Source organism: Pagrus pagrus (genome assembly GCF_965226575.1).
Source record: "Pagrus pagrus genome assembly, chromosome: 5".
Classification (NCBI taxonomy): domain Eukaryota; kingdom Metazoa; phylum Chordata; class Actinopteri; order Spariformes; family Sparidae; genus Pagrus; species Pagrus pagrus.
In genome coordinates this window covers 19,267,219-19,287,543 of record NC_140189.1, presented here as the reverse complement: position 1 = coordinate 19,287,543, position 20,325 = coordinate 19,267,219, and the positions used below count along the sequence as shown (strand labels likewise).

Below are 20,325 nucleotides of genomic sequence, written 5' to 3'. Positions count from 1 at the left end.
AGGCAGCAGAGGAGAGGCAGTGATGATATTAACATTATAATGTTACATTAAGTAAAAACAGGTATTGGCCTATGTATTTCAATAAAGGGAAATGAGAAAAACAGAAACATTACTGTTTTAAAACACCTTCATGGCCATCTTAGTATAGTTTTCAGAGTTTACAAGGTGCATTTGAATGCACAATTCAGTGTGTGTGTGTGTGTGTGTGTGTGTGTGTGTATGTGTGTGTGTGCCTGTCTGTCTGTCTGTCTGTCTGTCTGTCTACCTGCCAATGTGGGTAACAGGTAACATTCAGCGACTTAAACATCAAACGGAAGATCTACTGGCATTTCGGACCTTAATCCAGGGGAAAAGGCATTATAAATGATTGATCTAATTATTTTATTAATCTAAATTAGATCATACAAATTAGGATCAATTTGAATCAGAATCATTTTTTTAATTCCAGCTCTGTTGTCTTGACATGGAGCTGTCTGAACTGTTCCCTAAAGCAGGTGTTTTCAGCATTTATTGTTTTTCATTAAATGGCGTAACACATTCTACACCACTTTCCAATAACTTAAGAGAATTGCTGTTTGGTTAGGAGGCAGCAATGGAGGATTTGCCATCAGGAGTGCCTATTTGTCCGCTTTCTAACTGCAGCCAGTGCCTTCAGTATTCAGTCTTTAAGGGTGATTGCAACGCTGTGCTACAATTGGCTCATTAGTTTTTGCTTTCAAATGTTTATGCTCAGATGTTTCTTAGCTTAATACTTATTATCCTGTGTCTTGTAGAAGTAATCTTGAAAGCTGTGTGTCATTATGTTGCTTGAGAGGCTGATGTCTGTGATTGTCACTACATCTACTCAGCAGGAATGTTTAATCTTGTCCAAAGACACTGAAAGGACTTTCAGTGTGCTCATCTCTCTGTTGTTTTCACCTGGATCCCTGAATATATGGTTGAGCAATTAGATGTGTTCAGCAATAACATATATTGGGAAGATATTTGCTGATGAGAGTCTATATCAATATGTCCTTCCTAGTAAGTGTTTTTTGGATTTATTATAGGCCTCATAATGATTACGTGAAGCATACATGGCCTCTGAGTCCTTGAACCCTGCAGACTACTGAAGCCATACTGTTAGACTCATCAGTTTAGTGCCTCCCCCACCTGGGTACACTCTGCGGGTTAATTACTAGCCCTTTTCACACAGAGGTTCGGCAATTCTCCGCCTTTGTTTGTTCACACAGAACCAAGCAGCTCCGGCGTAAAGCCGCACCAGTGTGTCAATTCATACAGCAAGACAGCGCTGCGGATCCAAAAGAGGCGTGACGTTTCCCCTGGTGTTAATCTAAACATGTACCCGCTGACTGTTTATAATCATATGGGTGCTGTTATAATGTGTTGTGATTGAGATCCTGACCCAACATACATCCTAGAAAGTGACAAAGTTACGCTTTTTGCTCTAAATTACATAATTACATAATCGCCATCATTAAATAGGACGCTGGCAAGACAAACACATGGTGAGTTAAAGTCTTATGCCTGCAACAGACGCTGTTTTTCGGGCAGAAATGTGACAAAGAGTCAGTAGGACAGGATGACGGGCACTTCTCCACGTACTGTATAACTGCGGTATTTTTTTCCCTCATATAAGTTACCAAAGACACTACCAGTAACTACGTCACTGTTGTTTGGTCATGTAATGTTGCTTTGTGGGACATGTCTCTTTATTTTGTTGAGTGAAGGATCTGTTTAGTTATCAGACTGTGAACACCATCAGATTGACACACCCCTGCATCAGAGCCGCAGCGAACTTTCACCCCTTGCAGCATCTGAAACTTGAACACAGGGGAGGATGCGGAGAATTGGCGCAGGATCCCCGCACTCAAAGGGCAGTGAGAATAGGGCTTCTGTGAGCCTCATCAAACAAGAGCAGTTAAAATAGAAGTGGTTCTTACAGCCAGATACCCATATTCCTCTAAATGTTTACATCTTTCAAAATTTCAAACTGTTTGACATAGTCAGTTGCCTTCAGATATTTTATTTAGGGTTGTTATTTGGACTTTGTGAAAAGTGGAAAAACTTGGATCAGACATTTGTGTTTTGGTCCCCAATGTGATCAGTCATAAAATATTAAGTATCTGCCTGTACCAAAGCCTGATCTAATATTATTCCCACATTATATATCTACACAGTATACAATCAAATTCATGAAGCCATTGTGTCCCTACAGGTTCTTAATCTTATCAGTTGGCTATAGAAGTGGTGCACTGATTATAGATAGCACCACCAACACTGGGGATGTGTTCAGAACTACAGCATCCCCCTCATCACCCAAACCCACACTTCAATAAGCATGATTCTGCTTGCTTAACTTCAAACCTCTACACACTGCTTTGTTATTGTGGAATAGAGACTCTGATAGTCTCTGTTAAGCATTTTTGTTAATTCATTGTACATTAAGTCATTGTACATTGAACCCAGACTTTAACTTACTTTACAAAGTCTGTCACTTAGTGCCTCACATAGTTTTAGTTCACTAGTATGGAAAGATAGTCTGGTGAGCCCCATACGTCTGACTCGTGATGGTACAAAACTTGCTTTTGGTCCCTTTTTTAGATATCATAACTATGTGTTTTGTAAAAATGTGTCTCCTGGCAAAAAATATTGGTTGGAAGAGTTACTTTGACTCACCAGATGACATGTGGGTGTTGTTTCCTGTCTTGTGTGTCTATTTAAAGATGAAATAATACATAAAGACATTTGTAGGATCATATCTAATAGTCAGTTAAAAGATCTTCCAGTTAATTTTATTCTTCCACACTTTGTCCTCGATCCTCTACAAGGAAGGAAATATAGATGTTACTGTTCACGTTGATCTTGTGTCGATCTATATAAAAACATTGCCACACTGCAGTACCCCAGAAACGTTGTTCCCAAGTGGGGCATAAACTGACAACTGTCCGTTGTCACTGTAAATGTTATCTGAAGGTTGATGTCCCTATGGCATTACTCAGAATATTTTTTTCATTACAGGACTAACATAAGTATCAATGTTGAGTTGTAATGGAGAGTCAACAAATCGATTATTCAGTATACTCTTTATCTAGCAAAAAGTCCTTAAACGTTTGCTTTATCATCTCAAATGTGAGAATTTAACACTTTTCTCCATTCGAATGTCATTATGACTTCAATACCTTTGAGTTTCGAACTGTTGCTTGTGAAGGGCATTTGTTAGTATTTTCTGATACTTGATAGTCTACATGATAAACCAGTTAATAGAAAAAAATAATTGAGACTGTAATTGATTATCAAAACGCTCAATAGTTGCAGCCTTCTATTGAAGTTTCTTAGGCCTGCTTCCTGCATACACAATGCAGTATACATTACAGTAAACGGCATAGATTTGTATGCATCATCCATTATTCTATTAGATGCCCAGTCAGAACTGTGAAAACGCTGCATCACTCTGCTTGATGCATGAGTTTTGCATAACAATGTAATTGGAGTCTCGATCTCATTGACTTTTGAACTACTGCAGATGATCAATGCACTGATGATGCATTGACAGAGGGGAATTGGAATCGAAGGAACCTGTCAACCTTAAGTGCTTTAAACTTTGCTCTGCAAAATAATACATATATGTGTGTAATAATTTACACATTTCTCTTAATTTTCCAAATAGACTGATGCATATCTACTTCACCAAGGGTTGGGTTTGATTTGGTGTGCTCGAAGATTTTCTTAATAAGCTAAATATTTGCGCACAAAATCAAAATGTAATGAAAGACCAAACCAGGTTGTGAGCATCCATCAGTTAGCAAACACTGTAAATTATAACCATTTTATTTAAAAAATATATGTTTTGAGGGGAAAATGTTTTTTTTTTTTCAGTTTGGCACATCTTATCCACTATACAGATATGAAATTGTACATATTACAATACAAAAGGAAAATGGGAAGAGAAAAGCATTCATTTTGCACAAAGAGGTTGGGTAAGAGAGGGGATTAGTTCACTTGTTTTTTCTTTTTTTTTTATTTTTTAGGCAGGGTGGGGACCAGGGCTAGAGGATGACAAGAGGAAACAAAAACAGTTTACAAAGAGCCAGAGTGCAAAGGGATGCATATTTCTACAAATTTTGTGGATTTTCAGTCACTTAGTACAAGTTGAAGTCTTAAACAGTGAAATGTCAAATGATTGACAGAACTTTGTAGGAATTCCACATACATCCCCATTCTTGGTGTTATCAAAAACGACATCTCTCCATAATGTTTGCTGGATGACATTAAGAAATATTCAACTCAATTTTGACTTTTGAACATGCAAGACAGATTAGAAGGGCAATAGTAAAAGCAGTGCGAAGCTTGAAGAAACAAAATTAGAAACAAAGTGGAGGTGCTTAGCTTTGGAAATCGGTATGCAATGGTTTCATTTAATTCATATGTGAAGTGTAACAATTTTTGGTTTACACAAACACTTTCTCAGAAGTCGTTGTAGGCATCCTATGAGCATGTGCAGAGAGACATTGACATAAGCATTCGTTTTGAAATATGAAGCCAAATGTTGACAGGCTCAATAGAGAGACAAAGCCACAAAAATGGTACCTCCTGGCTACCTCTAGGGGGCACCAGCCAACGAACTGTACCCTAATTGCTCAAAACCAGATATCTTGCTTCAATGACCAATGCTATTAGAAGCATCTTGCTGACTCAATTGCTTACTTCATTTATCATAGCCTAAAGTTGAACTGTCGAGAGAATGCCATATTCCAATTTTTTAGTGTTAAGAACTTTACTTGAATTATTCACTGGTCAAACATTGGATAGCTCATTAGTTGATTTATAGTGAAATTGTTGCTGCTGTGCGGTCAGTGTGCATTTCAAGCCCAAGGTGCTGTCACTCAGTATTTATCTTTTCATTCTCTACTACCTTTACTTGGCCAAAAAAATTGGTTTGTTGGATTTAATAAACTAAGATATTACCCTATAGTTGCCCCTCTCCATCGTCCCATCAGTTCCTCTCAATCCCTCTCTCTTTCACCCTGCCCCCACCACCAAACTGAACACAAAGAAGTGCGAAGCTGCGGCAGCAGCTTTAGTCTGATGCTAATGCACATCCTCTCCCTGCTGCATACAAATGTCTCCTGACCCAGGCTTGCTGTTTGCTTATCACTGGATCTCCATTTGCTTTCAGGGTATTGACCGCAGTTTAACTTGACACATGTGTATGCTAACTAAGGAGCTCTTCCTATTTATTGTTCACTGTAACCCGATTTTTAAGACTTTGAATGACAACTTGTATCACTAACAAGAAGAATGTCTTAAAGTAAAAGGTGCAATGATGTTTGGTGTGCTGCGGAGGATGATTCTACTAGAGCTTTTTTTGAGTGGCTGAACAAGCTAAATGTTGCTGGATCACTGGCGTGGGTGACAGAATATTAGATTCTTTTTGCCTTGCCTTAATTGGTTCAATCTTGAGCCTGTCAGTCCTGATTAGTGTGTAAGCAGTAAAGAGCTCGGGCTACTGGGAAAGGTTTTATTCCCAGAATGAAACGCTCTCCTGTCTGGCATTCACACTTAACAATATCTTTTTACTTGCTACCCTTCACACCTTACAGGAGCTCGTCTTTATATTGATCCTGGTATTTAATAGCAAATCAGACTGTACTTACTAGGTTAAGCTGTTGAAAATATTATGGTCACAGTGTGTATGGCATTTAGGAGCTAGAGAATCCACGTACAGGTCATTGTACATTTTAAGGTCTAATAATTGTGTTCTTGATGTCCAGGGTGAGGAAGACATCAGTGTGTTTTTGCTAAGCGGTGCAGTATATTGGAGATTAACCACAGATGAACAATGCTTAGTGTTTCCCACAGGTTGAGAATTTATTTGTGGCGGTTGGCCCTCGTGGGTGGGAGCTCCATCATCCAAAAACTTTAGAGTCAGCTGCAAGACAGCATTTCTTTATGAGCTAAGGCCTGATTAAAGAGGTAATTTTCCCGGTATATATTAATGACCATAAAGTGGAGTCACATAGTCAGTGAACACTTTCTTACGAAATTCTCCTCCATACAGATGGGAATTTTGGAAGAAATCCAATTTTCGATAGAAAGATAGAAAATAATCCGTTTTTGGCTAAGGATAGCTGTTGTTTGGAGTTGGGGACAGGGGGTGTGCCGCCCAAATAAATTCTGTAAACAGGAAACACTGAGAGCCTTTTGGAACTGATGGAAGGTTATAGACTTTCTTAATTCACTAATGTCTGATTTGGTAAAAGTAATATCATAAGTGTATACTGAATAGAATTTCAGGGTTCTTCTCTCCTCTAGAGAGGATTTATTTTTATTTGTAACATAATAACAATAATTACACTTATTTTGCAGTTATAATTCAGAGTTGGGTTTTGGTCTCAGTGGCCTTGAATGTATCATAGTTTTCCTAAAAGAATTAAATAATAAAACAAAAACAATCTGATATTTGATCCAATTAATATGCCCCAGTGATTAAGTGATTGGCTTACACTGCCTGTTGTGCAGTTAGAAAGATCATTTCAAATATTTACTTTTTAAAAGAAATAAGACATAAATCACATTTCTCCACGTAATGTATTCTGTTAGCAGAGGGCCATTTGGCTAAGTATATTCTCTGTGCTGCAGAATATAGAGACAATGTGGAGACAAATCTCACAGTTTACAATTTTCTTGTTTAAAATGATTGCCCCTGCCTGATATGAACAACCTTGCATTCATAGAAAAATAAATTTGTGACTATCTCTACATCATCCCTAAACGGTCATGTCAAGCTCCTGTCATTGTAGCATTCATCATTTATCACATAGTCTCAAATCTCACTTGTAAAAATTATGCTTTTTACATAAACTGGAAAAAAAACAAATTAAAAAAGCAAACCCTGTATCATCTGAAATGGTCAAATGGCAAACCATATGCTCTAGGAATAAATAAGAGTTCATACTTCACACTCTTTGTAAGGCAGTTGCTGACACTTGCACTGCCCATAGCCATTGATGATCACGAGTGCCCCCTCTTCATGGCTGGGCTCATACTCATTATAGGGTACCTGTGTAGCTAGATCTGCCATAGGCTGCCGCTGCTGGGTCCTCATCTGTCTGCGGTTCTGTATAGCCGAACAGTGGCGTATCCGGCGCAGGGTGGGTGGGCAGCACTTCCGTGAGATGTACACAACAAAAATGATGAAAAAGAATGAAAATAGAAGGGCCATAGTTCCAATGATAACCCTATGAGTCATAACAGTGTTGTCCATTGCCGTGAAGTCATCTGTTACAGCTGCGTTTTCCAGTGTGGCGGTAGTTGCTTGAGCAGTGCGTGGTGTTTGTGTTGTGGTTGTTGTGGTAGTGACTGTGGTAAAGCTCCCAAAATCCTCTGCATAGTCCTGCGTGGGGGTCGGCTGCATAATTCCAAACAAGGAGCTTGTAGTCTCTGCAGTTACAATAGCGTCTGTGGTTGTACTAATGGTCTGAACAACTGGCGCAGAAAAATTCTGGCAAAGCTGGAATCCATAAACGGCATCAAGTATCTCCTCACCTTGGGCATATTCAGGACTGTGGCAGAGAATGGAGTGTTCCCACCTTCCCTTAAAGGTGCTTAGCCAAGTGGCCAGAGAGCAAATCCTTTTGGTACATTCCCAAAGGTTGCTTGACAGCCCAATGGTACCCAGAGACTGCCACATATCCATGACTTGGGGATCCAGGCTGCTTAGTTTGTTGTTATCCAGCAGCAAAATCTTTAAATTTGGCAGTGTTTGAAACACATCAGGTGTCAGCACACGAATTTCATTTCCTGTGAGGTCCAGTTTCTCTAAAGTGGTCCAGGTCCACTCCATGCCACATGTTAGGTTGCTGATCTTATTCCATTGCAGATATAGAAACTGCAGGGCAACAAGGCGAGGGAAATGGGCCAAGTTGATCTTGGTCAGCTGATTGTGCTCCAAGTGGAGCTCTTTAAGCTTAATGAGCCCAGCAAATCCATTACGGGCCAGACTCCGCAAGCGGTTGCTGCTTAGGCCTAGATATTCCAGGCTGCGGCAGTCCCAGAAAGCTCGAACAGGTGTGGTACGAAGTAAATTGGAGCGAAGGTGGAGTATCTGGAGCTTCCTCAGTCCATGAAACAGCTCTGGTTCCAATGCAGTCATCTGATTGAAGGACAGGTCCAGTATCTGGAGATTGATGAGGTGGATGAAGGTTGTGTTGGGCAACTTGGTGATTCGATTGGAACTCAGATTGAGGTCCTTCAGCTTGTAGAGCCCTTGAAAGGCATCCTCTTGTACTGTGGTAATCTGGTTGTGGTCTAGATGTAGCCAAGTGAGCTGGCTGAAGCCATAGAATTGATCAGGGCTGAGCTCAGTGATGCTATTGTGGCGTAGTGACAACCCCAGGGCTCCCTTGTCCACACCATCTGGGGGTGCCTGAAGCCCCTGGGTGTCGCAGTAGAACTGCAGGTCCTCACAGCGGCATTTTTGAGGGCAAGTTGTGCACGATGCAGGAGGCAGCAGGCACACTAGGAGCATGCTGATCACACACAGACACAGAGCCGCTGGTGCAGGTCCCACCAATGGCCACCTTGAATGGAAACCTGGGTGGGTTCAAAGATAACAAAATGAACTGTGGGGCGGGAAAGCTTATCTCTGCAGAGCACTTATTACTAATTCATGGTGACGATTGTGCTTTTTGTGTGTGCTCTTGTTCTCTCTCATGCATACAACAGTTAAGATATTTGACAGTGACAACTTTCACATTATATGTAAACACGATTTATTTGAGATTAGATTTAAAGGAGATGTCTTTTACTTATACATCAAATTATCAATTACATACATGAGCTGGACTTTGTTCCCACTCCCTTGCCATTTATATTTAGCGCATCTTTTTAATTCTCTCTCTTCTGTAGACTCTTTAATAAGGCTTAAATGCAAATTCCTGCTGATTAACGTCATTCACTTATCAATTATAGCTGCATGTTTTTTTTGTTTTTTTGAGCAGCTCAAATGCTGTTATCCTTTTGGATTCTTAGCCTTTTTTTTTTTTCTTTACAACTGATCGAGTTTTTGTCTTCTTCATCACTTACAAGGTTTGCTCAACAACACAAATGGTATTTAAAATGTGTATATTCCCTATGCGTTTGTCATGCGGTGAAGAAGGAAAAATGAAGGACAATTGCAGTAAATAGAGTAGGCTGAAGAGCTTTTAGTCCTCAGCCTCCCTCGCTCTTACTTGTATTCCCTATTCATGTCGAGACCTGCCATAAAAAGGGGCTAACTTACCCATTCTTTTGTGCACATCGGAGGCTGCATTCAACTGTCCTTTTCCGCAGACTCTTGGAGCAACCAGATGGAAAAAAAATCCAAAGGGAAAAAACCCTTTTGAGTAAGCACAAAAGGAATCAGCCTCTTTGGAAATGAAGCAATTCTGAGCCCACCCAATTGAGACAAAATAAGAAATTCCATGTCACAAGATGATGTTTATTCCTTATATTTTGCTCAGTGTCCTTTTTAAAATCCAAGCTCAAAGAAAGGGTTGAATCTTTTCCTTCATCCCACGAATCCTTGAAATAAATATTTATATATTTTTTTTAAGTTGATCAGTTGCATCCAGAGCGACTCCGGTGAACAGACCCCCCCCTCCTCTCCTTTTTTTCTTTTTCTTTTTTTTACCCTTTTGTTTCCCTTCCACGGCAATGATGTCAGCTCAGATGGTTAATTGAAGATCAAGCGTTCCTCTTTCATGGCTGTGGTCTTCCAACCCTAACTTGTTGATGGCAGCCAGAGAACCTGCTTCCGACGCCGGCTCAGTCTCAGCATAGCCTCTGCAGAGCTGTGAGCGGAGCCCTCGTCTGCTAGCTGAGACGCAGGGAGAGAGAAAAAAGCAGAGCAGCGAGTCGGGGATGTTATTCTGTGCTTTTTGTTGCAGCCACTCACTGCTACAGAGTGGTGGCAGCCTGGCGTCGATCATCACTACTGTTTCTCTCTCTCTTTTTCTCTCCCACACGCACAAACACCCTCTCACTCTCTTGCTCAGTCACTTGCTCTCTGCCTCATACACACTGCTTGTGCACCTCAGTCTTCCTCCACCTCCCTCTTGCACCCCCCCTTTCCCTCCCACTGGCTCGTCACCATCAGAATATTGATATCTTGAACGTGTTGCGGCAGCTTGCTGTTGAAATTAACAACAGCTGTAAATCTCAGCCTCGCCTTGCCGTTGTTCTGCATGCGCTATGTATGAATGTATACCATAGACATAAACAAAATAACATAACAAAACAAAATATAGTTTTGAACATGTGGCTCTCGACAATATAAACATCAGCAAGGGTAGACCACAGTGTGCTGCATTGCAATATCTCTGTACAGCAGCAAGTATGCTATAGCCATGCTAACATAGGGTGTCTGACTTGTATTCATAATTTACATATCCTGAGTGCAGTGCTTTAATTTTTGAACACTGGCATGTGATGTATGGCCAGCTGCTCTGATGTTAAATTAGGCTAGCTCTTAACATGTAATTGAAAAGGCTGAGGACTTGCTTGATGGTGTGAACTGCAGGTATATCAAAGTAACTAAATGTGTGCTGTTAACTTCATTTTTTTGACATTGAGCAAATTGATTTTGTGGATTTATTAAAAGAAGGTGGCTTTATTTTAGCACCATTTAGAGTGCTAAACAGAATGGGAGATCTGCAGTTGAGTGCATGAAAACGCAGATTTTTTCTTAATTATTTAATGTGGGCGGAGATGGATGTGAGGGTAATTGTAATGAACTACATTTGAAGCAGCCAAAAACAAGGAACCAGAGACAGTATGAAGCACATATACTGTTCTCTTTAAATTTGGTATTCTGCCCCCTGCCAGCCTTTCACTTTACCCAAGGTTCTTTTGTTTAAACGTGACCTCAGATTGCTGTAGCCCACCCTAACTCTCCCTTGCTCTATACTATTGGATTACTTGGATTACTCTACTGTGATGGATTTTAAAATGTTCTATTTTTTATTTTTTTAAACCAAGTTCGAATTTTAACAGAGGTCTTGAAAATTATTATTACCAGATCCTTAATTAATTGTATTATATAATTCTTAAGTTTAAGACAAAACTTGCATCTGGCTGGCACTTTCCAGGTCACTTGACCGGCATGTTGCTGTCATTCTCCAAATGTATTGTGCTAGACTAAATCTCCCGCTGGGACTGTGCAAAATGTGTGAGTGGAAAACATGGGGAGAAAAAAACGCTTAAATCTCAGGGCATATATATATATATATATATATATATATATATATATATATATATATATATATATATATATATATATATATATATATATATATATATATAGTTCAGGATGTTTTAAAGAGCATTTTAAAAGGGAAAAAATTTCAAAGTAAATGAACATCAAGTGAACATGCTGAAATATATTAATATATAACTATGTGATTATTTGACACTTGAAGCATACTTAATTTCCAGTGAATTTTTCCATAATCCCTCGGACTAGTTCTTTTGTAGAAAGGGATGTTCCTAAATCTGTCCCAAAGGAGATGGATAGAGACTCACTTGAGTATCATAAAAGATGCCGCAGAGAAACTGCCTCCATAATAAGCACCTGAAGAAGTGCTTTAGAACCCTCTGGCGTGGAAATGAAATATAGGCTAGGCATGAATGAAATAGGATTGAGAGAGTAGGGGCAGAGCAGACTAAAGCCCTACCACAGCACTGCATCCAACCGGCACAAAATCACAGGGGATTAGTGCCGTTGGAGCTCCCCGGCCCCTAACTATGTACACAACCCCCCAATGGGCAAAGGGCAGTGGGGGATGGGGAAGGTCAATGCCACCACCATCCATGGTGTTATGTCGCAGTTGATTTGAGCATTATAAGGGAGTTGAAAAGCCCAGAGTCCAACTGGTTCTTTGCCTTTTCTCTGCTGCCCTTTTCTCTTCATTTAATTTTGTTCTAATTTTATTACTATTCAGTATCTGTCTGTCTATCGGTCTATCTCGCACACTCTCTCCCCTTCTCTCCATCCTTCCTGAAAGTTTTAGATTTTCCACATTTTTGCTTGAGCAGTTTGCAGAATGTGAACATCTCTCTGCTCTCAGTGGGGACTAGTGGTTTAGGGCTTTGACTACTTTGTAGCGCTTAGCTGTGTGACTAATGCCAATGGTGTTGCAATATTACTCTACATAATTTACACAGTCGTGTGTAATAAATTGCAACCTTTTAATCAACACAAATGTCATGTTGAAGATGAGAAAAATAAACCTGTGGGGAAAAGATCAAAATGATACTTTCAGTGTTGCTTTACATTATTAGTGCTCAGTGTTGTTGCAGCAGTTTTGATTTCTCACAGCTGCTTTTTATTCCTGAACAAAGAGTAGACCATGGTCCACACTGATGTGGTTACATTGAATACAAACTTTTTCCTCTTGGATGTAGATTTCTATCCACAAACGGCATCAATGCTACTGTTTTCTATCCAAAAATGGCAACTTGTGAATATACCTGTCTCAGGGTGTAGTGTTGATGGGGAGAGCGAAGCTTTTTGAAAATGCTGACATAATTGTCTGCAGCCTTTGCCAAGAAACGTGAGGAAATCAACCCTTTCACACAGGCCAGTCCTTCCTGTTGAGAACAGTGTTTCCAAGGTTTCTACAATTACTGATGTTGGCCTATTAAGCCCAAAAAGTATTTGTATGTGGTATTGCGCTTTACAAATGGCTAATTATACAAAAATGATTAAGACGACACACAAAATCATCAAGACAAATTTTGAAATGAGGGATGCCCAAATCAAGTTTGATGTGTTCCTTATCCTAATCTGAATTTTTTTTACTCTGAGATTAACTAACCCAATCCTGTTAAGTCAATATTTTTTGATGGCTCAGTAGCTCTCCATTAAGAAACTAAGGCCTGCATCCCAGGTTGCTTTTTATGGTTTGCTGTAATATAGTGCAGTGTTCAGTACGGTATCCATGAAGAGAATTGTGATGGCAGCAAGGCTTGGACAGGATTTGGATAGCCTCTCTTGATTCCTGCATAAATAAAATTTGAGATTTAAATGGTGTTTGCAACAGCAGCACTTAAGAGGGTGTGGTGGCCATGAATTATAGCGCTTATATAGATGCAAATCAGCTGTTTTTTAACCCAAAGCAGCTGTTCTTTTTACTGATGCACGCTTTCATTGTGTGTGTATATCATTAATTGAAACTGTTGGCCACTGTTTGTTTGTGTGCTACATGATTCACTCGCAATGCTATGAGTTAGGAAATGATTCCAGTGTTTTAACGGGGGGTGATGGGGCACTTTTGACAGCTGGTGCAGAGCACAATGGTTTACAATAAATAAAAGGATCAGAAATGGACCCTGCTGGGTATCTGCAGAACACCAGCTGCACTCAAAATTGAAGATCACTTTTACTGCCGATGGAATGTATTAAATATGCATGGGTGAATGAATGAACAGTTTTTTGTTTTTGGTGTCTAGCCATTTACATGATGCATCCCTCATGTAATTATTCAGACACATTCTTTAAAGGTCTAGTATGCAGGATTTAGGGGCAGAAATGGAACATAATATCCATAATTATGTTTTCAATAGTGTATAATCACCTAAAACTAAGGAACATTGTTATTGTTGCCTTTAGAATGTGCCTTTTATTTCTATAGGCCCTCGTCCATGGAGTCTGCCATGTTTAACCTTCTTATTTCTACAGTAGCCCAAAATGGACAAACCAAACACTGCCTCCCGAGAGGGCCTATCACCCGAGGGATGTTTAGTTGGCTACAATCTGCAACCTTAAGGCTCGATGCCACTAAATCCATCAAGCTGGACCTTTTTAACACAAACTAGAGGAAGAAAATGCAAGTGGTCAAAAGAGCAAACCGTGAGAGAGAGATACATGGCTTGAAGCAAAGAACATTCCTATTTACTGTAAATTCTGAAGCTATACCATATCTTCACATACTGATCGACAGAATTCAGTCTGATCCTGAGGCTCATCAGAATGTATATTCATATGAGCATGCGCAACAAATACGTTGGAAACATACTTATCACTGCACCATACTAAGCACCAATTCTTCTCCTATGTTCATGTTTCAGGCGGGAAGAAAGGACAGGAGTGATGCTTTGAACACAGCCATCGACAGGATGACCAAGAAGACCAGAGACCTTCGCAGACAGGTTTGTTTTTCCACCTTGAATTTGTCCCATTGTGCCTTCATCTTGAACATAACTTCTGTACTGAACTTAAAACACACTTCATCTGTAGTTTGGCTGTCTTGAATGTGGAGGGAATGGGTTCTATGTAGTCAGGTCAACAAGCTGTGCTGAAGATATTGGTGCATATGCACAGGATGCTATATTATTTTAACCGTGCCTTTTCATTTTTCTTTAAATTTCTAACTTCACAGCTGCGTAAAGCTGTAATGGACCATGTCTCTGACTCCTTCCTGGAGACCAATGTTCCCCTCCTGGTCCTGATTGAAGCTGCCAAGAATGGCAACGAGAAAGAAGTAAAGGAATATGCACAGGTGTTCCGTGAGCACGCCAACAAGCTGATTGAGGTAACGGAGGATTTTCAATGCTTTCACAGTCAAAACCTGATGTGACCCAAATATAGAACGATCACATTTTTTTCTTTTCATCCCATTGGTTGTGGACCTTTTAGCTTAGTGTGTATTTAACATCAGTCTTGATCCAGTTCCTCTGTTCAATATCTGTGGCGCTGTTCTCAGACATTCCCTCGTGATACAACTTTAGGATTACAGTGCCTCAGAAAACAGCAATCTGGGATCTTTTTCCCTAATGAAAACATAGCTGTAAACACTGAAATTATTTTCTTTGGTCGCTGTTTTTGTCTTTCACTCTGTGTGTGTGTGTGTGTGTGTGTGTGTGTGTGTGTGTGTGTGTGTGTGTGTGTGTGTGTGTGTGTGTGTGTGTGTGTGTGTGTGTGTGTGTGTGTGTGTGTGTGTGTGTGTGTGTGTGTGTGTGTGTGTGTGTGTGTGTGTGTGTGTGTGTGTGTGTGTGTGTGTGTGTGTCTCTCACACATGCACACGCTGTCTAACCACATTTTTATAGATTGAAGTGGAAGCTGATTCTAATCTGATGCTGTGATGCAATGTGTGAGCAGACAAACAGAACATTGCTATGTGTGGTTATAGCAAGAGATCAAATTTTTAAGCAGAACCAAAGGAGTGAAACAACCACAACTCAAGGATAAGTGCTACCTCTGGGAAACTGTTGTCCTTGCCACAACAGAACAGTAGTATTTCCTCTCATTGGTCAAATCCACGTGTAATATAGTGATACTAAGAAAGATAAATATCTTAAAAGTTGCCCAGTGCATCCTGCTTCTTCTGTGGCTGTTATCATGTCTTAACAGCAACATCTTTTCGGAATGATTTATATGTCACACAACACTGTCAGTGCAGTATGTGTATATGTAGCAAAAATAATTCAGATGCAAGGGGCAGGAGATGGACTTGGATTGATGGGCGAAAAGCTAACAGAAACATCAGCTGTCCTCATTAGTGGACGTTGCTGCTATTTCTTGAATGCCTGTGTTAGAGCATCATATTCTGACATTTTAAAAGTGACTTCTCCCCACGGGCAGATGACCATGAGTGTAGCTGGATCAGTTGGTCCATTGAAAGCAGGGCAGAACAGGCATTCACAGGGGAAACCCGCTGAAGCATCAGAGGGGAAAGGGAACCATGCTGAGGAGTAGACCCTTAAGAATCTCCTGAAGGCCTTCAGTGTCAGAAGTGGCATTGGAGCAGGACCATGTTGGACTCTCCTAATGCTCCAGTGTCACATCTGCTTATTACACTTAGATGGGATACATGAAGATACATGATTTTCACGAGCACACGAGATGACATTAAATAAAAAACAACACTTTTTAGTTCTGAGATGCAGTTGAAGGAAATGAGAGTTCCTCTCACAATGAGCTTGATGGTATTAGCATTGAGTTGTGTGGCGTTCCTCTAAGCTTGATAGGTATAGCGTTGTCAGCTGCAAAAGTGACAAATGTCAACAAAAACACAGACTGTTCTCAATAAATCATTTAAATGTCAATAATGAAACAGAAGTTATACTCAGTGGGTTTTCTCCCTCAGGTCTTTTATTCAAAATATTGTATTACCTGCCTGATCCCCGTTTCTGTAAAGCGGAACGGCTAGCTCGGTCTATCGCTTACTGAAATATTTATCAGCAAAAGTATCTTTTGTCACACATTTGGAATGGTAGTTACATATCGGAGGGGCACTGCTGAATAATACATGAGCGCTGTGCTTTGTCATTAGAGTTGGCCAAACTTGAATTCTGATGTCTAAATATGACACATCAAAACTGTTTTGCTTGCCGCAATAACTTTTCACATGCTGATTAATTAAAACAGACTGACATTGGTTGTATAAACACTGGTAAATGAAAAAACAGTCAAAGCACAGCATCGACACAGGTTCGCAGAGATGATAAATAATCTGTCACATAGTTCAGATCTGTTTTGAGCATTAGGCAAACTTTGTCCATATCTGCATGATAGCTGAGTCTGTTTTGTAACCAGTGTTGTAAATATTGAAACTCCTAGTTTTCTGTTTTCTTTCATACTTCTGCGTTGCATTAAGGCTCCACTAATATGTATGAAATTCACACACATTCTAATGATATTTGAAGATACTTACACACATGTAGGACATGAATATAGACAGCTGACTTGATCTTGAGGTACAGTATGTTCAGATGCTAAGTGAATTCTAGAGGCAGCTTGACTGCATCCAGAGGCAATGTAGAGACAGGAGCAGGTGCAGCCAAGCCATCGTTCATTCTTGCTGCAGTAAAATGAGGCAAAGATGCTTCTGTATACTTTCAGTGTAGTGCTAATGTCATCAGTAAACTGACCAAAATAATCATTTTTTGGGGTTTTAGCTGGAAATTTCAAGCTCACCACATGTTCAGTAACTGATACAGTAGCATTAATTGCTATGAAATATGCATATCTTGTATGCCATAAGGTCTTCATTTTGGCCAAGAATTGCAAACGTTACCGCGTAGCCTGCCTTTCATTTTACCATTTCATATTCGTTCAGTTGACTGAGCAATAGGTAAGTCTCAGTAGTACTGTTGGCTTTCACCTCTGACGGAAAATGGATGACATTTCCCTGCAGATGCATCCTGCAAAGTGGGTATTAAACGGTGCTGGAAGTTGCTCTGAAAAATGGCCTCCAAACACAATAGATGTGAGTGAAAGGAGAAGCAATGTCCAAAGTGAGAGGTAACAAAATGTTTGGTTGCTTATCACACAGGGAATGAATATGTTGTAAATGCAATATGTCTCCTATTCAGATGTAGGAACAGCAAAATGCCACCTATCTCAGGCTCTGTTTGTATGACATCATGGATGGTGCAAGTGAAGGCTGCCTTAAGGCAAATGGTGCATTAGGTCACACACATTTGTTTGAAAGAAACATTATGACTGACCCACATTCATTTGTAGGCCCTTTAAAGCAGCTCCTCTACCCTTGTTTGTCAGGTTGTCATTCTTTTGAAAGGGTGTATTCATACAATTATATAAAGCAAAATTAGAGCTTTTACTTAAAGACTTTTATTTACTTGAAGTGTCAAATCCCACTGATTAACTTTGTGCAAGCCATCAAACAACAAAATACTATAATTGTATGATGACAAAATTCACTGAATTAAGTCAAGATTATGTGACCTGACAACAGACCTTACCATCATTGCCGCCCTCTGCTCTTGGGAGTCAACCAGAAATATATCACATCACATCCATAATTTATCCACTTTGTTCCTATGTTTCTAGGCTGTGTTTAAATATAGTTCTATCTGAATAGAAACCATGGCAATAAATATTCATATTGATATTTGTTGCCAAATCCAATGGTCTAGCCGTTCTTCCCATCTTACTGGGCATTTTTAAGTAGTGAAATTCATCATCCTAAGAGCAGGGAGAAACAGACTGAGCTTAGTGTTGTTACCTCAAGGCCATGTTCTTGAAGGTTCCAGGGTGCTCAGGACAATATAGAGACTTTTGCACTGAGTTTGCAGAGGAAGACTGTAGCTTACAAAAACAGCTGAATATGCAGCATCTGTGATGTTCTTATCAGATGCTGTAAACCCATTTTAACGCTTCTTCTGACAAAAAAACAAGGATCTGTTCATCCTAATGAGAGGATGAAATGGAGGGATTGACAGCTGAAGAATGGGAAGGGAGGCTGGAGACATTGATTCAATATGACAGGCATCAAGCTTTGAGGCTCTCAACCAGGCAAAGGGATGGTAGTAACATTAGATAGGGGGTTAGTTTACATTAATTAGATAAGATGATGTTTGTTTTGAGTGCACATTCTATTTTCATTATGTTCGCTGGAGTGAAAAGATTTGCAACATGACAAGCCAAGATGCGGAGATGCCTCCATTGAGCGTGTGACCAGTGATCCAATGGATTATTGTCATCAGTGGTGGAAATTGCCAAAATTTACTGCAGGATGTTTTCATTTTTTATTATCACATTGTGCTAAAAGCTTGTTTTTCATGCCTTTTAACACACGTTTTTCCATTTTTTTATTTAGTTTTATAATGAATAATAATAGTCGAGTCGAAAGCATTCCCTGCATTAGCAAAATCATGGCATCATTTTTTTCTTGTTAAAAATAAGACAGGATAAGCTGAAGTATTACGTACCTTTTCTCAAGCTTCTTTTTTATTAAGAGAGCTGCTATAAAAGAAATATAGCTACAGATTTTTACCTCTGATTTTATTTTTGATAAAATGATGACATTGCATATTTAACTTCTAAACACATTCTTCTCTTTTCCCTCCTTCCCTCCTGACCCCTCTCCTCTCGTGGTAGCCAAGGGGAAATATTTACGATCTGGTATCTGACCTTGTTTAGTGATATTTCCTTATGCTTTTAGGTCTGTTTTTTGTTAGCATCTTATTAAGACTTACACATGTTATTTCGCATTCGTGACACGTGGTTATTCATTGAGCGTACTATTCTTGCATCATGTTGGAATAATGAGACAGTTGTTGTAAACACTTCTGATCACAACAAGCTCAGTTTGTCATCTGGTATATTTAAATCTACATAATGTCCATGGAGTTATATATAGACTCACATGTAGCATCTCTACCAAGTCAGTGTGTACTGAATGGTAGTTAAAGAGATAGTGTGCAGTAAAAATGGTACACTGTGTAACAGCCATCAAGATAAAGTTAATAGGATTGTCCTTCCTTCATGTATCTGCCAAGGTAATGCAATTGAATCACCTGTCTTTGCTGCTCATTTCAAATGATTTGACATGTTCAGTGTCATTGAATGAAATGCACATTGTTGAACGAATACAGGTTTTTACAACTTTGTAGCCTGACGAAGCTGTTATTGTTGTATTTTCTGTGGAAAGACTTGTGCATTGTGGTATATATTTGAACAGACTTGGTGCACTCAGACTCCCCTGACAGTTTAAATAGTATGGTTCTGCATAACAAGTTGAATAGCGTCAGTTGACTTGAGGGTAGCATTTGCTTGTTTGGCTTCCTCCACAGTCCCTTTATGTTGAAATGGCTGTTTTCCCCAGTGGTATCACGGTGAGAGTCAGAGAAAGCTTATGTGAAAGATCATGAAAGTAAAAACACAGGTAGGTCCACCAAGTGCCAGTTTTCCTGTATGTGCCTGCTCTCTCACCCCTCTCCCTGGGTTAGTGAAATGCTCTCCCTGTGGTCCCTGCATGTGTTTGCATAGTGATGTAGGATGTGTTTATATCAACGTTTCAGTGCCTCTCCAGCGCAGTGGAATAAGTGCTTCTCATCAGCAAAATTGCTCGGGAATTTTAAGGTGGGGGTGGGTATCTTGTAGAACTGAGAGTGAGGAGGAGAGGATCTTTCACACTCTTATTCACTCTGCCACTCTTGCAGCCAGTGATGCATTCCAAACCAGTGTTTTAATGGATTTTGTGTTGTTTTTTTTCCTATTTTCATAGATTTGCTCTATATTTTTATGCTTTTTATATTAGCATTTTATCTAACAGCTTAAATCTTGAGATCCCAGAACCCTGTAGAGTTCATTAGGACAAACACGAGCAATCAAATCACACAAGTAAAAAAACAAGCCTGCTTCCAATTCTTATTTTGAAGAGAAAAAAATAACTCAAGACATTCAAATTAATACCCAAGCTGTCCAAATTCAACTATCTGCTTTGGCTTCATCCCCTACGACTTACTGTACATAGTTTTGAATGCATTTAGTATTTAAAGGGGCACTCTGTAGTTTTAATTAGTGTGAATGCTCCAAAGCAT

General features: G+C 39.7%; 2 protein-coding genes across 3 annotated transcripts in view; one reads left to right on the top strand and one right to left on the bottom strand.

The window, feature by feature from the left end:
• The window catches only part of ctnna1 (catenin (cadherin-associated protein), alpha 1), a 79,120-nt gene that overhangs the window by 24,826 nt on the left and 33,969 nt on the right, over positions 1 to 20,325 (top strand). For both annotated transcript variants that reach the window (XM_084353579.1, XM_084353578.1), the window contains exons 8-9: positions 14,107 to 14,187; positions 14,418 to 14,570. In XM_084353579.1, coding sequence (XP_084209705.1) covers positions 14,107 to 14,187; positions 14,418 to 14,570 — 234 coding nt within the window. The remainder of the gene's footprint in view (positions 1 to 14,106; positions 14,188 to 14,417; positions 14,571 to 20,325) is intronic.
• Positions 3,800 to 9,362, bottom strand: lrrtm2 (leucine rich repeat transmembrane neuronal 2). Its single transcript, XM_084353580.1, has 2 exons — positions 9,281 to 9,362; positions 3,800 to 8,592 (listed from the first exon to the last, which is right to left on the bottom strand). Exons 1-2 carry the CDS (start codon positions 9,282 to 9,284, stop codon positions 6,950 to 6,952), a joined length of 1,647 nt encoding a protein of 548 aa, XP_084209706.1. The 5' UTR covers positions 9,285 to 9,362; the 3' UTR covers positions 3,800 to 6,949.